Raw genomic sequence first — 21,946 nt, 5'->3', positions numbered from 1 at the left:
TGATACTATTAATTTGTGTGATCGATTTTTATTTCAATTAAAAAATTTGTTGAAGCAATTAAATTTTTAATTGAATATTTTTTAAAACTCAATTAAGATTTTAATTGGAAACATTTTCGTGAAATTTTTTTGTTGTTGCTATGGCCAAACAAAGCGAGTCATATTCACAAAAAGAACAACAAACACACAAAAAGCAGAAAGACATTTTCCAAAAATTAAATTTGTGGTGCGAGAACAAAAACAATTTGTATTTTTTTCGACCGTCGTTTGACGGACTTTTCAACTAGTATTCTATGATTTGTGCAAGTTTTATAGGTAAGCGTTTTTCAAAATAAAACCTCCAGCTTTTCTTCAACATCTTCGATAAGATTTTTCTATGCAGCTAAAAATATATATTTATTTATATAAAAATATTCATTCATTTCGGGGGGGTTTGATCCCCCTCATCCTCCCCCTGAATACGGCCTTGTTTGGGGCTATATATAATTATGAACCGATGTGGACCAATTTTTGCATGGTTGTTAGAGACCATATACCAACACTATGTACCAAATTTCTGCCAGATCGGATGAAATATGCTTCTGTTAGAGGTTCCACAAGCCAAATCTGAGGGTCCCTTTATATGGGGGCTATACGTAAAAGTGGACCGATATGGCCCATTTGCAATACCATCCGACCTACATCAATAACAACTACTTGTGCCAAGTTTCAAGTCGATAGCTTGAAGTTAGCGTGATTTCAACAGACGGACATGCTCAGATCTACTCAGAATTTCACCACGACCCCCATCCTATGGTGGATGGTATAAAAAAATTCAAGTGATTTTTTACTAAATTTAAATTACGAAAGACAGTGGGCCCAACAGATAAATGCTTTATTATTTGATTTTAGTTGAGTACAATAAGGAAATCCCTAAATACCTTTCCTACTAATAAAGATAAAAATGTTCTAACCCGAAACATTTTAATTTCTAATAATTCGTTATCTGTCACAACGATATAATTTTCTTATCATTTGCTTTCTCTCAAACAAGCTGGAGATATAGCGGCTGACATTTCATAACACCTTGTCAACCGTTGTTGGTTGGCAAAAGTTAACTCTGATTTCGCACTTGATCATCATGACGATCTTATGAACGTTGGATATCTCGTATTTGATGTGTGTCCACATATACATATATAGGAGAGATCTGATAAGAGGAGACAACAACTACATCAAGTCGGAATCTTTGTAATTTTTTTTTTTTTGGCGTGAAGGAAAACTAACTATCTGCAAGTGTGAATATTTAAATCAGTTCTACTTGAATTAAAAAAAAAAAAAAAACAGCAAAACAAATGAAATAAACATTTCTGAAATACAAACTTAAAAGCTTTGTCTGTTTGCTTGCCATAGGTTCCACCTGTCCTATTTTCATTTTAATGGACCATTATTCATTAACATTGCGAACAATCTACAACGAAATATAGGAAACGGTTATATTCATTTTCGGAAATACAAAATATTTCACAATTGTACGATAAATTGAAAGTGGCAATGAAATTTCGGTCCAATTATTATTCGTCTCCAATGTGTGCTTATTAATTACCTACACACTACATAATTAATTTAATAAAAAAAATCGATGTTTTTTCTAATATTATGAATGAAGTGATTTTTATTAAATAAAAAAAAATATTTGTTATATGAAAAACGAAAAGAAGAAGAAATTTTCTTCAAACTTGAAAAATTAAATTTTGTGAATTGTGCAATATAATAATAAAACTAAAACATTAAAAATGGAAAACGGTGGTTTTCAAATGGAAGTTGATGAGGTGAAAAAAGGTAAGTTACTAAGTTGTTACCAAGGGAGAATGTACGAATTGTGGTGAAGTAATAATTTTGTTGCAAGTATCTTCCACCATGGATTCCGTACAAAATTCTATAGAAAAACCCCACACAGAAAAAAAGTGCCTTGGGAAAAAAAATTCATGAATTTAATTTAGCCATTTTTTTGCATTAAGTTAAATTTCTGTGTAAAATAATAAAATTTATTTGTTTCAGCCGGCCGATGGCAAGACATCTTAAAACTTCTTAACATCATCTTCTAAGAAAGGCTGATTAAATACGTATATATTCAGTTCTTGATCGGTATATATAGGGAAGAAATAATTACGAACCGATATGAACTTTTCTGCTGTAATTATATAGCCAGAATTGAAATATGGGGGTCGCTTTATATGGGGGCTATATATAATTATCAATACGAGTCTACCAAAAATGGCAGATTTTTTACTGTTTGGTAGATTGGTAGAATTCTTGATGTTTTGGAAGATTTTACAATATATTCCTCTTCAATTATGAAATGCTTCATAAATTTTCTATATAAATAAAATTTTGAGAAAATTTTCTACAGAAATTAAATTTTGACAACATTTTCTATAGAAATAAAATTTTGACAAAATTTTCTATAGAAATAAATTTTTGACTAAATTTTGTATAGAAATTATATTTTGACAAAATTTCCTAAAGACATAAAATTTTGATAAAATTTTCTATAGAAATTAATTTTTGACGAAATTTTCTATAGAAATAAATTGTTGACCAAATTTTCTAAAAAAATAAAATGTTGACAAATTTTTCTATAGCAATAAAATTTTAACAAAATTTTCTATAGCAATAAAATTTTAACAAAATTTTCGATAGATATAAAATTTTGACAAAATTTTCTATAGAAAAAAAATTTTGACAAAATTTTCTATAGAAATAAAATGTCGACAACATTTTCTCATAAATAAAATTGTCACAAGATTTTCTACAGAAATAAAATTTCGAATAGGAGTAAAATTGTGACAATATTTTCTATATGAATATAATTTTGACAAATTTTTCTACAGAAATAAAATAATGACATAGTCTTTCATAGAAATAAAATTTTTAAAAAAGTTTGTATAGAAATAAAATCTTTAAACAATTTTGTATAGAAATAAAATTTTGCATAAATTTTCTATAAAAATTAAATTTTGCAAAAATTTTCTATAGAAATAAAAATTTGACAATCATTTTCTATAGAAATAAAATTTTGACAAAATTTTCTACAGAAATGAATTTTGGCAAAATTTTCTATAGAAATAAAATTTTGACAACCATTTTCTATAGAAATGTGGTGAAGCAATAATTTTGTTGTAAGTATCCTCCACCATGGATTGCGTACAAAATTCTATAGAAAGACCCCACTATAGAAATAAATTTTTGACAACATTTTCTATAGAAATAAAATTTTGACAAAATTTTCTATAGAAATACATTTTTGACAAAATTTTGTATAGAAATTATATTTTGACAAAATTTCCTAAAGACATAAAATGTTGACAAAATTTTCTTTAGAAATAAATTTTTGACAAAATTTTCTATAGAAATAAATTTTTGACAAAATTTTCTATTGAAATAAATTTTGACCAAATTTTCTAAAGAACTAAAATGTTGACAAATTTTTCTATAGCAATAAATAAATTAAATAAATTTTCTATAGAAATAAAATTTTGACAACATTTTCGATAGAAATAAAATTTTGACAAAACTTTCTATAGAAATAAAATTTTGACAACATTTTCTCATAAATAAAATTGTGACAAGATTTGCTATAGAAATGAAATTTTGAATAGGAGTAAAATTGTGACAAAATTTTCTATAGGAATAAAATTTTGACAAATTTTTCTACAGATATAAAATAATGACATAGTCTTTCATAGAAATAAAATTTTTAAAAAATTCTCAATAGAAATAAAATTTTGCAAAAATTTTCTATGAAAATAAAATTTTGCAGAAATTTTCTACAGAAATAAAAATTTGACAATCATTTTCTATAGAAATAAAATTTTGACAAAATTTTCTACAGAAATTAAATTTTGGCAAAATTTTCTATAGAAACACAATTTTGACAACCATTTTCTATAGAAATGTAGTGAAGCAATAATTTTGTTGTAAGTATCCTTCACCATGGATTGCGTACAAAATTCTATAGAAAGACCTCATCCAGAAAAAAGTGCCTTCGAAACTAAAGGAAACAAATTTCATGAATTTTATTTAGCCATTTTTTTGCATTAAGTTAAATTTCTGTTTAAAATAATAAAATTCACTCCTTTCAGTAAAAAATCCTAAACAGAAATCAGTTAGAAATAGTTCATATGTTATAGAAAGTGAACCCTATATGGCACTAAAGCCAATTTAATTCTATATTAGGTCATGGATTTTGTACTCTTTGGTAGGTTGACAGAATTTTTCATGTTTTGGTAGATTTTACATAATATTTCTTACCACCTAAGAGGTACTTCAAATTTTCTAAAGAATTGTCTACGTATATAAAATTATGTCTAGGTGTAAAATTTTGACAAAATTTTGTCTATGAATAAAGTTATTGACAAATTTTGGACTAGGAATGAAATTTTGACAAAATTTTCTCTGGGAAACTGTTGAAAAATTTTTGTCTAGGAATGAAATTTTCACATTATTTTCTATAGAAGTAAAATGTGGCAAATTTTTCTATAGGAATAAAATTTTGACAAAATTTTCTATAGAAATAAGATTTTGTCTAGGAATAACTTTTTGACAAAATGTTAGCTAAGAAAAAAATTTTGACAAAATTTTGTATAGGAATAAAATTTTGACAAAATTTTGTATAGGAATAAAATTTTGACAAAATTTTCTATAGGAATACAATTTTGACAAAATTTCATATCGAAATAAAATTTTGACAACATTTTCTACAAAAATAAAATTTTCTATAGAAATAAAATTTTTGCAAAATTTTTTATAGGAATAAAATTTTGACAAAATTTTTTATTGGAATAAAATTTTTGCAAAATTTTTTATAGGAATAAAATTTTGACAAAATTTTCTATTGGAATAAAATTTTGACAAAATTTTCTATAGAAATAAAATTTTGACAAAATTTTCTATAGAAATAAAATTTTAACAAATTTTTCTATAGAAATAAAATGTTGACAAAATTTTGTATAGAAATAAAATGTTATCAAAATTTTCTATAGAAATAACATGTTGACAAAATTTTCTATGGGAATAAAATTTTGACAAAATTTTCTATAGGAATAAAATTGTGACAAAATTTTCTATAGGAATAAAATTTTGACAAAATTTTCTATAGAAATAAAATTTTGAATAGGAGTAAAATTGTGACAAAATTGTCTATAGGAATAAAATTTTGACAAATTTTTCTACAGAAATAAAATAATGACATAGTCTTTCATAGAAATAAAAAATTTAAAAAATTTTGTATAGAAATAAAATTTTGCAAAAATTTTCTATAAAAATTAAATTTTGCAGAAATTTTCTATAGAAATAAAAATTTGACAATCATTTTCTATAGAAATACAATTTTGACAAAATTTTCTACAGAAATGAAATTTTGGCAACATTTTCTATAGAAATACAATTTTGACAACCATTTTCTATAGAAATGTGGTGAAGCAATAATTTTGTTGTAAGTATCCTCCACCATGGATTGCGTACAAAATTCTATACACTCAAAAAAAGTGAACTCTCTATTTCACTAAAGCCAATTTAACTTTATTTTAGTTCGTGGAATTGTTACGTTTGGAGAAAGTTTCCTTTACTCTAATAATTTTTTGTTTACGTTAGTTAAATTAACTAAAACCGAGGAAAAAACTAAACTCAAATGAAGCATAATGATTAACTAAATTCGTACCTTCCACCAAATAGTTCAGAATTTCTTTAAATTTGTAAATTTTACCAAATATGTGTCCATCATGAACTTCGTATATCACTAAAGACATTCTTGCAATTTTGAACTCCAAGTTTTTCCTTCAAACTACAAAATTTTCTTTAACAAGTGAAAAAACTTAGTTATGTCTAATAAATTTTCTTGAATTTGTCGAGAAATATTTACTTATTTTGATGACATCGGCGTGATGCCAACGTTTGTGATACTGTTTAGTTAAAATTTTCTACAAATATTCAAAATTTTCTAAAATTAACCGAAACATTACTTCCTGGTGGGTTCACTGTTTTTTCAGTGTAGAAAGACCTCATCCAGAAAAAAAAAGATATTGAACTCAATCCCGAAGATCCTAGGTCTTGAACAGGGAAATCCAAGGAATTCCTGGCTCGAAAACCTCGACTTCTGAACTTAAGGTTTCAGTAATTGATCCACAAATCCTATGAACCTAGTGCGTGAACTGCAGACCGGAAGATTTAAGAGATTGAATTGATCGTAGTGTTGGAATAGTAAACCTGAAGAGAGGTTAAACTGCTGAGCCAAACATCTCAGTCGTTGAACTTTGGGATGCTTTTATATTTCATTGGTTGAACTGCAGATCCGAAGATCTTAGGAAATGAACTTGAGAACTAGAGATTCAAATAACTTAATAGAAGACCCGTGGTTGAGTGGCAGAACTGCAAACCAAAAGATATCTGTGATGGCTCCAATCTCAGTGATAAGACTTCTAATCTTAAGGTCTCTTTAGTTCAACCACAAATCCAAAGATCTTAGTGCGTTAGCTGCAGGACGGAAGATTTAAGAGATTGAACTGCAGATTGGTAGATCTTCGAAACTAAAGGAAACAAAAAAATCTTCGAAACTAAAGGAAACAAATTTCATGAATTTAATTTAGCCACTTTTTTGCATTAATTTAAATTTCTGTGTAAAATAATAAAATTTACTTGTTTCAGTAAAAAAAAATCCTAAACAGAAATCAGTTAGAAATAGCTCATATAGAAAGTGAACCCTATATGGCACTAAATCCAATTTAATTCCATATTAGGTCATGGATTTTGTACTCTTTGGCAGATTGACAGAATTCTTCATGTTTTGGTAGATTTTACATAATATTCCTTAACACCTAAGAGGTACTTGAATTTTTCTAAAGAATTGTCTACGTATAAAATTATGTCTAGGTGTAAAATTTTGACAAAATTTTGTCTATGAATAAAGTTGTTGACAAAATTTTCTCTAAGAAAAAAATGTTGACAACATTTTCTATAGGAATAAAATTTTGACCATATTTTCTATAAAAGAAAAATTTGGCAAAATTTTTTATAGGAATAAAATTTTGACAAAATTGTCTATACAAATATAATTTTGTCTAGGAATAACTTTTTGACAAAATGTTATCTAAGAATAAAATTTTGACAAAATTTTGTATAGGAATAAAATTTTGACAAAATTTTCTATAGGAATAAAATTTTGACAACATTTTCTATAGAAATAAAATTTTGACAAAATTTTCTATAGAAATAAAATTTTGACAAAATTTTCTATAGAAATCAAGTTATGACAAATTTTTCTGTAGAAATAAAATTTTGACAAAATTTTGTATAGAAATAAAATGTCAAAATTTTCTATAGAAATAAAATGTTGACAAAATTTTCTTTGGGAATAAAATTTTGACAAAATTTTCTATAGAAATAAAATTTTGACAACATTTTCTATAGAAATTAAGTTATGAAAAATTTTTCTATAGAAATAAAATTTTGACAAAATTTTGTATAGAAATAAAATGTTGTCAAAATTTTCTATAGAAATAAAATGTTGACAAAATTTTCTATGGGAATAAAATTTTGACAAAATTTTCTATAGGAATAAAATTTTGACGAAATTTTGTATAGGAATAAAATTTTGACAAAATTTTCTATAGGAATACAATTTTGACAAAATTTCATACAATTTCAATTCATTCTACAAAAATAAAATTTTGACAAGATTTTCTATAGAAATAAAAATTTGACATTTTCTACAAAAATAATATTTTGACAAGATTTTCTATAGAAATAAAATTTTGAAAAAAATTTTCTATAGAAATAAAATTTTGACAATATTTTCTATAGAAATTAAGTTATGACAAATTTTTCTATAGAAATAAAATGTTGACAAAATTTTGTATAGAAATAAAATGTTGTCAAAATTTTCTATAGAAATAAAATGTTGACTAAATTTTCTATGGGAATAAAATTTTGACAAAATTTTCTATAGGAATAAAATTTTGACAAAATTTTCTATAGAAATAAAATTTTGACAAAATTTTCTATAGGAATACAATTTTGACAAAATTTCATATCGAAATAAAATTTTGACAAAATTTTCTACAAAAATAAAATTTTGGCAAGATTTTCTATAGAAATAAAATTTTGGCAAAATATTCTATAGAAATAAAATTTTGACAAAATTTTGTATATGAATAAAATTTTGACAAAATTTTCAATAGGAATAAAATTTTGACAAAATTTTCTATAGAAAACAAATTTGACAAAATTTTCTATAGAAATAAGTTTTTTACAAGATTTACGAAAAAAAAATATAATTTTGTCTAGGAATAACTTTTTGACCAAATGTTATCTAAGAATAAAATTTTGACAAAATTTTGTATAGAAATAAAAATTTGACAAAATTTTCTATAGAAATTAAGTTATGACAAATTTTTCTATAGAAATAAAATTTTGACAAAATTTTGTATAGAAATAAATTGTTGTCAAAATTTTCTATAGAAATAAAATGTTGACAAATTTTTCTATAGAAATAAAATTTTGACAACATTTTCTATAGAAATTAAGTTATGACAAATTTTTCTATAGAAATAAAATTTTGACAAAATTTTGTATAGAAATAAAATGTTGTCAAAATTTTCTATAGAAATAAAATGTTGACAAAATTTTCTATGGGAATAAAATTTTGGCAAAATTTTCTATAGGAATAAAATGTTGACAAAATGTTGTATAGGAATAAAATTTTGACAAAATTTTCTATAGGAATACAATTTTGACAAAATTTCATACAATTTCAATTCATTCTACAAAAATAAAATTTTGACAAGATTTTCTATAGAAATAAAAATTTGACAATCATTTTCTATAGAAATAAAAATTTGACATTTTCTACAAAAATAAAATATTGACAAAATTTTCTATAGAAATAAAATTTTGACAAAATTTTCTATAGAAATAAAATTTTGACAATATTTTCTATAGAAATTAAGTTATGACAAATTTTTCTATAGAAATAAAATGTTGACAAAATTTTGTATAGAAATAAAATGTTGTCAAAATTTTCTATAGAAATAAAATGTTGACAAAATTTTCTATGGGAATAAAATTTTGACAAAATTTTCTATAGGAATAAAATTTTGACAAAATTTCATATCGAAATAAAACAACATTTTCTACAAAAATAAAATTTTGACAAGATTTTCTACAAAAATAAAATTTTGACAAGATTTTCTATAGAAATAAAATTTTGGCAAAATATTCTATAGAAATAAAATTTTGACAAAATTTTGTATAGGAATAAAATTTTGACAAAATTCTCTATAGAAATAAATAGAAATAATTTTGACAAAATTCTCATATCGAAATAAAATTTTGGCAAAATTTTCTATAGGAATAAATTTTTGAGAAAATTTTCTATAGAAATAAAATTTTGACAAAATTTTCTATAGAAATAAAATTTTGACAAAATTTTCTATAGAAATAAAATGTTGACAAAGTTTTCTATGGGAATAAAATTTTGACAAAATGTTCTATAGGAATAATATTTTGACAAAATTTTGAATAGGAGTAAAATTGTGACAAAATTTTCTATAGGAATAAAATTTTGACAAAATTTTCTATAGAAATACAATTTTGACAAAATTTTCTCTAAGAATAAAATTTTGACAAAATTTTCTATAGAAATAATATTTTGACAAAATTTTCTATAGAAAAAAAATTTTGACAAAATTTTCTATAGAAAACAAAATTTTGTCAAAATTTTCTATAGAAATAAGTTTTTTACAAGATTTCATATCGTAATAAAATTTTGACAACATTTGCTCATAAATAACATTTTGACAAGATTTTCTATATAAATAAAATTTTGAATAGGAGTAAAATTGTGACAAAATTTTCTATGGAAATAAAATTTTGACAAAATGTTCTATAGAAATAAAATTTGGACAAAATTTTCTATAGAAATGAAATTTTGACAAATTTTTTTACAAAAATAAAATTTTGCAAAAATTTTCTATAGAAATAAAAATTTACAAACATTTTCTAAAGAAATAAAAAATTTGCGAAAATTTTCTATAGAAATAAAATTTTACAAAAATTTTAAAATTTTGTCACAAGTTGCAAACGTGATTGAGAACCGGATGTCCGCTGGAACTATTAACCAATATTCATGACATTTCGTCCACAGTGGCCTTTTTTAAAATCCCATTTCCCATATAGGTTTTAAAACCTATTTTCAAAAATAAAATCACAAGTTTATTTCTTAGTCTCAAATCGTTTTTGTTTTTTATTTCAACCGATCAATTCGCATTCCTTTATCATTGTATCTTCTGTTTTCATATTTGTTTAGCATTTCCATTTGCATTTATTTTGGATTTTTTGTTGTTGTTTATGACATTTAGGTACACTATAGTTGAATAAATATTGATACATTCAGAAGTTGCCTTTTTTGGTTTTTAAGGGGGGAGGGGAGGATATTTTGTTTTATGGGTTAAGGGTGGTTTAATTTTTAGGTTAGGTGATATTTGAATTTCCCTTTTTTCCTTTCCATTTATTTAGAATAATGAAAATGAAATGTTTCATCGAGTGTAAAGCATCATTAGCTTTAACATTACAATTATTGTATTTGGTTTTGCATTAATTTTGTTTTTTTTTTGTTTATGGAATTTGCTTCCTTCAAAAATTAACATATTAAAAATTTTTTTTCGTTAAATTATATCAATAAATGCTTTGCCTAATCAAGTAATTTTCCATTTTGGATTTTATTTTTAGTTTCACTATATTGTATTGTTTTTCACATATATTTTTATATAAAGTTTTTGTTTTTATTCTTCTTTAGGCCAATTTATTGTATGGTTATTATTAGGAAATAGTGTCTCTTAAAGGGTTAAGATCCTTTTTTTGCATCATCATCACATTATTATTTGTGAGTTTGTTTGTTTGTTTGGTACATTGATATATAAGTACTATGTAGATAGGTATACATTGATGTTTTACATATATATTTTCTTTTTTGAGTAGAGGGGGTAGGAGGGTTATATTTTGTGATATTTTTCGTTTTGGTTTTGCACTTAAATACCCATTTATCAATATAAAATGCTGTGATTATTATTATTTTGTTATAAATTTTACTTCTTTTCTAAAAAATACTAGGTGGTGTATTTGATTTTTATTCTGGGGTGTTGGGTGATCGTTAGAATATTTTATATAACCTGGCTAAGAGTGAAAATATGTCAATACCTGAAAATTATTCGAAACAATTAACAATCCTCAAATCAATTCAAACACACTCTGAATCAATTTGGCCATGTCCGTCATTTACAAACTTTCGAATGAACAAAGATCTTGCCTTTACATTATCTCAAAGATTTCTTATGTTACTTTTTCAACTTTCGATTTTTTTCTATAGAAATTTTTATCAACATTTTATTTCTATAGAAAATATTGTCAAAACATTTATTTCTATAGAAATTTTTGTCAAAATTTTATTTTCATAGACAATTTTGTCAAAATTTTATTTCCATAGAAAATTTTGTCAAAATTTTATTTCTATAGAAGATTTTGTCAAACATACATTTCTATAGAGAATTTTGTCAAATTTTTATTTCTATAGAAAATTTTGTCAACATTTTATTTCTATAGAAAATTTTGTAAAAATTTTATTCTATAGAAAATTTTGTCAAAATTTTATTTCTATAGAAAATTTTGTCAACATTTTATTTCAATAGAAAATTTTGTTAAACTTACATTTCTATAGAAAATTTTGTCAAATTTTATTTCCATAGAAAATTTTGTCAAATTTTTATTTCCATAGAAAATTTTGTCAAAATTTTATTTCTATAGAAGATTTTGTCAAACTTACATTTCTATAGAAGATTTTGTCAAAATTTTATTTCTATAGAAAATTTATCAAAATTTTATTTCTATAGACAATTTTGTCAAAATTTTATTTCTATAGAAATTTTGTCAACATTTTATTTCAATAGAAAATTTTGTTAAACTTACATTTCTATAGAAAATTTTGTCAAAAAATTTATTTCTATAGAAAAGTTTGTCAAAATTTTATTTCCATAGAAAATTTTGTCAAAATATTATTTCCATAGAAAATTTTGTCAAAATTTTATTTCTATAGAAGATTTTGTCCTAATTTTATTTCTATAGAAGATTTTGTTAAAATTTTATTTCTATAGAAAATTTGTCAAAATTTTATTTCTATAGAAAATTTTGTCAAAATTTTATTTCTATAGAAAATTTTGTTTAAATTTTATTTCTATAGAGAATTTTGTCAATCTTACATTTCTCTAGAAAATTTTTTCAAATTTTTATTTCTATAGAAAATTTTGTTAAACTTAAATTTCTATAGAAAATTTTGTCAAAAAATTTATTTCTATAGAAAATTTTGTCATAATTTTATTTCAATAGAAAATTTTGTCAAAATTTTATTTCCATAGAAAATTTTGTCAAAACTTTATTTCTATAGAAGATTTTGTTAAACTTACATTTCTATAGAAAATTTTGTTAACATTTTATTTTTGTAGAAAATTTTGTCAAAATTTTATTTCTATAGAAAATTTTGTCTAAATTTTATTTCAATAGAAAATTTTGTCAAAATTTTATTTCTATAGAAAATTTTGTCAAATCTATTTCTATAGAGAATTTTGTCAAACTTACATTTCTCTAGAAAATTTTGTCAAATTTTTATTTCTATAGAAAATTTTGTCAACATTTTACTTCTATAGAATTTTTTTTTGTCATAATTTTATTTCTATAGAAGATTTTGTCAAAATTTTATTTCTATAGAAAATTTGTCAAAATTTTATTTCTATAGAAAATTTGTCAAAATTTTATTTCTATAGAAAATTTTGTCAAAATTTTATTTCTATAGAAAATTTGGTCAATATTTTATTTCAACAGAAAATTTTTTCAACAATTTATTTCAATAGAAAATTTTGTTAAACTTACATTTCTATAGAAAATTTTGTCAAAATTTTATTTCCATACAAAATTTTGTAAAATTTTTATTTCTATAGAAGATTTTGTCATAATTTTATTTCTATAGAAGATTTTGTCAAAATTTTATTTCTATAGAAAATTTTGTCAAAATTTTATTTCTATAGAAAATTTTGTCAACATTTTATTTCAATAGAAAAGTTTGTTAAATTTACATTTCTATAGAAAATTTTGTCAAAATTTTATTTCCATAGAAAATTTTGTCAAATTTTTATTTCTATAGAAGATTTTGTCATAATTTTATTTCAATAGAAGATTTTGTCAAAATTTTGTTTCTATAGAAAATTTGTCAAAATTTTATTTCTATAGAAAATTTTGTCAAAATTTTATATCTATAGAAAATTTTGTCAAATTTTTTTTCTATAGGAAATTTTGTCAAAAATTGAATTTCTATAGAAAATGTTGCCAAAAATTTTATATCTATAGAAAATTTTGTCAAAAATTGAATTTCTATAGAAATTGTTGTAAAAAATTTTATATCTATAGAAAATGTTGTCAAAAATGTTATATCTATAGAACATTTGATGAAAATTTTATTTCCATAAAAAATTTTTGCAAGATTTTATTTCTATAGAAAATTTTGTCAAAATTGTATTTCTATAGAAAATGTGTTTCTATAGAAAAATTTAGCCAAAATTTTATTTCTGTAGAATATTCTATTTCTATAGAAAATGTTTGAAGTATCTCTTAGTTGGAGTAGAATTCTACCCACTGTGGCAACCATGGTTATAAGTCGATTCTGGTCGTGATTTGATTTGAATCAAAAAAAAAAAAAATCGATTGAACAAATTTGAAGATTACTAAATGTCGATTTCGAAATGTCTTTTGTTTTAGAAGAAGCTATTAAAAGTCAAATTCAATCTTTGTACCCCTAATAGGGAATTTAATTGTAATGGAAACGTTGATTTTCCCACATTTTCGAAATTTAGAAAAGTCAATTTTTAGACCATTTAAAAGTTTGGAAAAATCGACTTTTAGATGTTTTTAATAAGGCTTCGGTTATATCGGATAATTTTGCACATTTATATTCACCGCATCTCTGAACATATATAAAATTTACATTATTCAAGTTTGGTCATAATAAAAAGACGATTTGACTCGCAAAAAATCGATTGACCAAATTTAAAATTTTCGTTTTTTTAGAAAATGTCGATTAGTCGAAACGTCTCGAATTTTCGAGGTGTAATTACAATCAAAATGTCGACCATACAAAATCTTTAAAATCTAATCAACTTTTGGATTTTTTTGCCGGAAGTCAATTTTGATCATAATTAAACGTCGATTTGACTTGAAAATGGTCGATTGACCAAATTTAAAGACTGTCAATGGAATTTGAAGATTATGTTTGAAAAATGTTTGAATTCAAATTGATTTCAAACCATTTTGTCCACAATACAACATTAAATACAGAGATAATGATATGCAATTTGATGTTAATGAATGATCCCTTTAAAATTTGTCATAGGGCGTAGTTTTATGATGCCCTGTGGACGCACCCCAATCATGGTTGCCACAGTTGGTAGAATACTACCAAAAAATGGTAGATTTTTTACTTTTTGGTAGATTGGTAGAATTCTTGATGTTTTGGTAGATTGTGCATAATATTCCTCACTACCTAAGAGGTACTTCACAAATTTTATAAAAATGTTGTCTGGGTATAAAATTTTGATAAAATTATGTCGAGGAATAAAATTTTAACAAAATTTTCTCTGGGAATAAAATGTTGACAAAATTTTGTCTAGGAATGGAATTTTGACAATATTTTCTACAGAAATAAATTTTTAACAAAATATTACAGAAATAAAATTTTGACAAAATTTACTCTAAGAATAAAATGATGACAACATTTTCTATAAGAATAAAATTTTGACAAAATTTTCTATAGGAATACAATTTTGACAAAATTTTCTACAGAAGTAAAATTTGGCAAAATTTTCTATAGAAATAAAATATTGAAAAAAATTTCTACAGAAATAAAATGTTGACAAAATTGTCTATAGGAGTAAAGTTTTGAAAATATTTTCTATAGAAAAAATATTCCTCTCCACCTAAGAGACTTCACAAATTATCTTTAGAAATAAAATTTTAATAAAATCTTCTATTGAAAGAAAATTTTGCCAAATTTTCTATCGAAATAAAATGTTGACAAATTTTTCTCTAGGAATAAAATTTTTACAAATTTCTTTATAGGAATATCATTTTGACAAAATTTTTTCTATGAAAAAAGTTAAAAAAATTTTCAATAGAAATAAAATTGTGACAAAATTTTTTATAGAAGTAAAATAAAATTTTGACAAAATTTTAGGAATAAAATATTGAAACAATTGTGACAAAATTTTCGATAGAAATACAATGTTAAAAAGATTTCCTATAGGAATAAAATTTTGACATTTTCTCTAGGAATAAAATTGACAAAATGCTCTATAGGAAATTTTTGTTAAACTTACAATTTTGTCAAATTTTATTTCTATAGAAAATTTTGTGAAATTTTTATTTCTATAGGAAATTTTGTCAAAATTTTATTTCTATACAAAATTTTGTCAAAAATTGAATTTCTATAGAAAATGTTGTCAAAAATTTTATATCTATAGAAAATTTTGTCAAAATTTTATTTCCATAGAAAATTTTGTCAAAAATTTAATTTCTATAGAAAATATTATCAAAAATTTTATATCTATAGAAAATTTTGACAAAATTTACTCTAAGAATAATATGATGACAGCATTTTCTATAAGAATAAAATTGTGACAAAATTTTCTATAGGAATACAATTTTGACATAATTTTCTATAGGAATACAATTTTGACAAAATTTTCTATAGAAGTAAAATTTGGCAAAATTTTCTATAGAAATAAAATTTTGACAAAATTTTCTACAGAAATAAAATGTTGACAAAATTTTCTATAGGAATAAAGTTTTGACAATATTTTCTATAGAAAAAAAATATTCCTATCCACCTAAGAGGCTTCACAAATTATCTTTAGAAATAAAATTTGAATAAAATCTTCTATTGAAATAAAATTTTGCCAAAATTTCCATTGAAATAAAATTTTGACAAATTTTTCTCTAGGAATAACTTTTTTTCTATAGGAATAAAGTTTTGATAACATTTTCTATATGACAAAGTTATTACAACATCATCTCTAGGAATAAAGTTTTGACAATATTTTCTTTAGAAAAAAATATTCCTCTCCACCTAAGAGGCTTCACAAATTATCTATAGAAATAAAATTAGGATAAAATCTTCTATTGAAATAAAATTTTGCCAAATTTTCTATCGAAATAAAATTTTGATAATTTTTTCTCTAGGAATAACTTTTTTTCTATAGGAATAAAGTTTTGATAACATTTTCTATAGGACAAAATTTTTACAAAATTCTTTATAGGAATAACATTTTGACAAATTTTTTTTTTAGGAAAAAAGTTTAAAAAAATGTTCTATATAAATAAAATTGTGACAAAATTTTTTTTAGAAATAAAATTGTGGCAAAATTTTTTAAATTTCTAGAGGAATAAAATATTGATAATATTTTCTATAGGACAAAATTTTTACAACAATATCTAGGAATAAAATTTTTACAAAATTCTCTATAGGAATAACATTTTGACAAAAAAATTTTTTAGGAAAAAAGTTTAAACAAATTTTCTATATAAATAAAATTGTGACAAAATTTTTTATTGAAATAAATTTTGACAAATTTTTTTTTGGAATAAAATATTGATAAAATTGCAGTAATAAAATATTGACAAAATTTTCGATAGAAATACAATGTTAAAAAGATTTCCTATAGGAATAAAATTTTGACATTTTCTCTAGGAATAAAATTTTGACAAAATGCTCTGTTGGAATAACATTTTGACAATATTTTCTATAGAAATAAAATTTCCGAATTTTTTTCAACAGAAAATTTTGTCAAAATTTTATCGTATAGAAAATTTTGTCAAAATTTTATTCCTAGATACAATTTTGTGTCATTTATTTCGATAAAAAATGTTCTCAAAATTTCCTTTAGAAAAAAGTGGGGAACTATAGAAATCAAAAACTGCAAAAAAAAAAAAAAAAAGATTTTTTATTTGGTAGTTTTTTTTTCGAGTGGCAACCGTGACCCCAATACTAGCCATATTGGTTCAGGACTGTATATAGAGGCGGGTTTTCAAAAATATGAAATATAAAATTTTAATTGAAATTGCCTAAGTTTACGAAGTTTTTGACTTATAGAAAACTATGTCGCAGATGTATGTCAAATTGGTCGCAGTTTTCCATAGGCCATCTCTGACTAAGATCCATTATCAAAATACTATATATTTTTCATAAAATGTTCTCTTTTATGACAAAAAAAAATAAATTCACCATATAGCCAGATTAAAAATTAAGTGATTCAGCAGTGATTATTAAATGTGTGAACATGGGCGTGATAAGATTAGGAGGGTTTCTATAGTGAGCACACATACACACGCATGCATTTCTTTATAGATATGGATTAAAACGGATTTTGTGTATGTGTGTGTGAGTGGTGTTTTTTTAACTTTTATAGATTAAATCTAAATAATTTTGAGCTTTGTGAGGAGCTGGGTGTATGTGTAATGGTGTAAGGGCTTTTGGCCGATTTAGATAGGTGGGTGGGTGGCTAGTTAGTTTAGTGGTGAGTAAGTAGGTGATTGGTAAATGGAAGCTGACCGATAAATGGGTTCACACTAAGTATTTTTTCTTTCATATTTTCATATAAGATTCTCATTGGGTTTTCTGTCATGTATATAAATCTCTAAAATCTTTGTGTGTGTGTGTGTGTGTGATTTGCTATATGGTTTTAGTTTATTCGATTTGGTTGTTTGTTGTCTGGAGTGATGCAATAGTAGTAAATGGCTTTCGTTTCTTGTTTTTTTTTTCATATTCTCATTTGTTTGATTTATTCCGGTTTCAATTCCGTTTCCGGTTTGTAGTGTAGTTTCCTTTGTGTAGAGTTGTATTCCGTTGGCGTGTGAGTGATATGGCTTTGAATTCAAATTCCATGTATTCCATGTTTCAATAAGGTCGGAGTTGAGTTTTTATTTTTATTTTTATTTTTGTTGTGTTTAGTTGTTTATTGTGTTTGGTTGTTTTTTAAACGTTTCCCACGTTCTTTTCAATCCCTTCATTTCCCTTGTGTATGTGTGTGTGTTGAGGTGTGAGTATCTTTGTTTCTAAAATCTACTAATTTGGCTGGTTTTTCGCTTTTAATAGGAGGGAGCGGGACCTTTTCTTTTCACTTCTTCTGTATTTTTTGTAGGAGTATATAAACTGAGAGTGTCTCTCTTTCTCTGTCTCTCTCGCCACCCTTCTCCATTTGACAAATTTATTTCTCAAATATTAATTCACCATTTAGAAATGGATTTAAATATGATTTTGTTTCATAACCCGATACCGAGGGAGCTGTTATACGCTTTCTCGCCAAAGCTTTGGTACGTTTTTCTACATGACCATTATGATGACCATGTGTATGATAGGGTCTTTTATCCTCTTTGGAATTTAAAATCAATGGTATGGGTAACGATGTATAGACCGGCTCTTGAACTATGGATGTGGGAGGATTTAATGCAGCCTCTTTGTATTTCTCTTCGGTTACTTTCTCCACCTCGGGCATTATTTCCCCTACTCCAACGGCTCCCCCTATAACTGTGGTATCGTCGTCCAGTAATTCCTTCTTTTGATGAGTTCGTTGATTTCTTCGATGATGTTGATAATGTTTACGATGTGACTTTCGTTTGCCATAGATCACAGGAGCTGTATCTAAAATGGGCAAGGTTTCCACTGGTCTTAGATCGGTTGCCTCTTGTTCTTCTATACCTAAGGGTATACGATCGGGTTCCAACATTTCTGGTGGAGGTGGTGGTGGTGGTTGACGGGCTGGATCTAAAAGAAATGTGCCATTTGTAGGTGTTACCGGTTTATTGATGCGATCTTTGGGATTCGATTGAATTATTGTCGCTGTAGCGAAAATCTCCTGAAATTTATTGCCTGCTGCCAATTGTTGTAATTGTATATGTTGTTTTTGTAGAAATTGTTGACGTTGCTGTTGCAGCTGATTGAGAATGCGATACTGTTCGAGTATGTGTCTGTAGAATTGCTCGGCGGTAACTTCGGATGAATTGATGAGACGTATGGCAATTTTTTCGGGTATCACAATTTTGTCTGTAATGAAAGAAAATTTGAGATAAGTTAGTAAACTTCGGTAATATGCAATTAAGAGGGACATATGATAAATTTATAAGAGGGAAATTCTCTTCTCATGCCGAATCTTTAATATCCTTTGAACAAACCCTCTTAAAGGTTAAAGTGGCAGCCCGATTAAGTTTCAGGCTCACTTAGACTATTCAGTCCATAGTAGCGGATTACTGGAATATATATAAAATTTCAGGCGGACTTGATGATTTTTGGAGAAATTTTTAACATATCGTCTACAGGTGCAAGAAAATCCGGTAAAATAATGCCATTGAAGTCAAAATTCTTTAGAATTTTTTCCTCATTTTTTACTTCTAGTTTCAGACAATTTGGATGATTATTGCCTTCAATCCGCTCAAGTGAGGGCTAGTTAAACTCTTGGTCGCATTGAATTAACAGAAATCAAAAGCCAGCAAACATTTTTAGATCATATTGGACATTAGGAATCCATAGTGCAAACCAATAATCGATTTTTTCACTTTTCAATTATTGACTTTTATTCAAAAATCGAATTTCGTCGAAATTCAATTGAAATCAACGAATATGAAAATAGAAAATATTAAAATCGGTTTTTGATAATCAAAATTAAGAAATAGTTAAAAATCTAAAATAGAGTTTTGATAGTCAAAATTAAAAAAAAAATTATTGAAAATCGATTTTTAGGTCAATAATCGATTTCGATTTTTTTCGATTTTCATGCTAAAAGTCGAATAATCGATTTTCGATTTATAGATCCCTATTAGATATATTACCTCATAATAGGAGTATTTTCCAAGAACATTATCCAGATGTTTCGAAAGTGCTTCAGAAAAACGTTTGACTCTCATTTTGGGCAAATTTTTGCCTAGTGTGACCATATCCTTACAGATACAAATTTGACATATCTCTTTATGGACATAAAATCTAGAAGTACTAGATTTTTATCTAGAAGTCCTAGGGTGTTAAATCAGGTGATCCCTATGGGGAATATACCGAAACATGGACCGGTCCACCCCGTATTCGGCATATCTATTTGTGGACCTAAACAATTCTAGTCTTTTATTTTCAGGCAAATCTGATCAAAAAATTGTTGTGTGTAGAAGCCCAAGAAGTCAAATCGGGAGATTCGTCTATGTAGGCGACTATACCAAAACATGAATTGATGCACACAATATTGCACGTACATATCTGTAGACCTTAAATTCCTCTACATTTCTAATTTCAAATAAATCGAATAATATGCGGTATATAAAACAGGGCTGTGGAGTCGGAGTCTGAAGATTTTGCTGTGAAGTGTTTCAAAAAAATTTGGTTTAGCCGGAGTCGGAGTCGAGCAAAATTTTACGTCTCCGACTCCGGCTAAACCAAATTTTTTAAAACACTTCACATTTATGTAACTAAATAAGTTTTTACGCAAATTAGATTCCATTGTATTATTCATTGGATCAATGTAAAGTATGGCTGTAAATGAAACGAAACTTCTAATTATGGAGATTATTTTATGTATTCTAGAATGTTAGACTAGCAGATAGACTGAATCGAACCATTTTAATGCCTACTACCATAAAAATTTATTTGAAATATTTCGACCTATCGGTTCCTATAAAACATTTTGTCAACATTTTATTCCTATAGAAAATTTTGTCGAAATTTTATTTCTATAGAAAATTTTTGCAAAATGTTATTTCTATAGAATTTTTTTTTCAAAATTTTATTTCTATGGAATATTTGTTTAAAATTTTGATTTCCAAAGCAAGTTTTGTCGAAATTTTGTTTCCATAGCAAGATTCGTCAAAATTTTATTTTTAGAGAATTTTTTGTCAAAATTTTATTTGTTGTTTTTTTTTTTTTTTTTTTTTGATTTCAGCTTAAAACCATACATTGACTAAACTACAAGTGTAGCTTAACCAACAGAGGAAAAGAATGTTTGTCAAATTTATTTGGGCAAAGCCCTATAGACTGCAAGATGGTTGGATGGACGCACGTTTCTGAATTACCACATTCCTCATCAGCATCCTCTACTTGCAGCAAAACTATCCACCAATTATCAGAATATATTCAGGCAGTTCATTAAACCCAACAATAAAACACACTTGAAACTTCCGAAAAAAGGTTTTACATTGATAGCCGGCCGTTGCCGAAATAAATTCGTACAAACATCTCTCTTTTCCTTTGCCACCGTCAAATCATCGATTTGAATGAAGTTGGCTGGGTTTTATTTTGAGCGTGCTTCCTCTTCTTTCTTTCATTCGTTTTGTTTTGTTATTGTTGGTTTTTGTTCTTTAATCATTGTTGTTGTTTTTTTATTTTTATCTAGAGAAAATTTTGTCAAAATTTTATTTCTATAAAAAATTTTGTAAAAATTTTATTTCTATGGAAAATTTTGTGAAAATTTTATTTTATATCACATTTTGTCAAAATTTTATTTCTATATAAATTTTGTCAAAATTTTATTTATATAGCACATTATGTCAAAATTTTATTTCTATTGCAAATTTTGTCAAAATTGTATTTCTATAGAAAATTTTGTCTAAATTGTATTTCTATAGAAAATGTTGTCAACATTGTATTTTTGTAAAAAATTTAGCTAATTTTTTGTCAAAATTTTATTTCTATAGAAAATTTTGTCAAAATTAAATTTCTGTAGAATATTTTGTTAAAATTTTATTTCTATAAAAATTTGTGTCAAAATTTTATTTCTATAAAAATTTGTGTCAAAATTTTATTTCTATAAAAATTTGTGTCAAAATTTTATTTCTATAGCAA

At 24.7% G+C, this 21,946-nt stretch overlaps 2 protein-coding genes across 2 annotated transcripts in view; one reads left to right on the top strand and one right to left on the bottom strand.

The window, feature by feature from the left end:
• Window positions 1-1,421: 1,421 nt before the first annotated feature.
• The window catches only part of LOC142229710 (niacin transporter NiaP), a 257,106-nt gene continuing 236,581 nt past the window's right edge, over window positions 1,422-21,946 (top strand). The window contains exon 1 of the mRNA XM_075300284.1: window positions 1,422-1,821. Coding sequence (XP_075156399.1) covers window positions 1,776-1,821 — 46 coding nt within the window. The 5' untranslated portion in view covers window positions 1,422-1,775. The remainder of the gene's footprint in view (window positions 1,822-21,946) is intronic.
• Window positions 17,943-21,946, bottom strand: part of inaF-D (trp-interacting inaF-D) — a 50,602-nt gene continuing 46,598 nt past the window's right edge. Inside the window, exon 2 of the mRNA XM_075300954.1 lies at window positions 17,943-19,171. Within this exon, the coding sequence (XP_075157069.1) occupies window positions 18,336-19,171 (836 nt within the window). The 3' untranslated portion in view covers window positions 17,943-18,335. The remainder of the gene's footprint in view (window positions 19,172-21,946) is intronic.

Source organism: Haematobia irritans, chromosome 3 (assembly GCF_050003625.1).
Source record: "Haematobia irritans isolate KBUSLIRL chromosome 3, ASM5000362v1, whole genome shotgun sequence".
Lineage (NCBI taxonomy): Eukaryota > Metazoa > Arthropoda > Insecta > Diptera > Muscidae > Haematobia > Haematobia irritans.
Note: the sequence above shows the minus strand (reverse complement) of the source record. Positions and strands in the feature narration are given on the sequence as shown.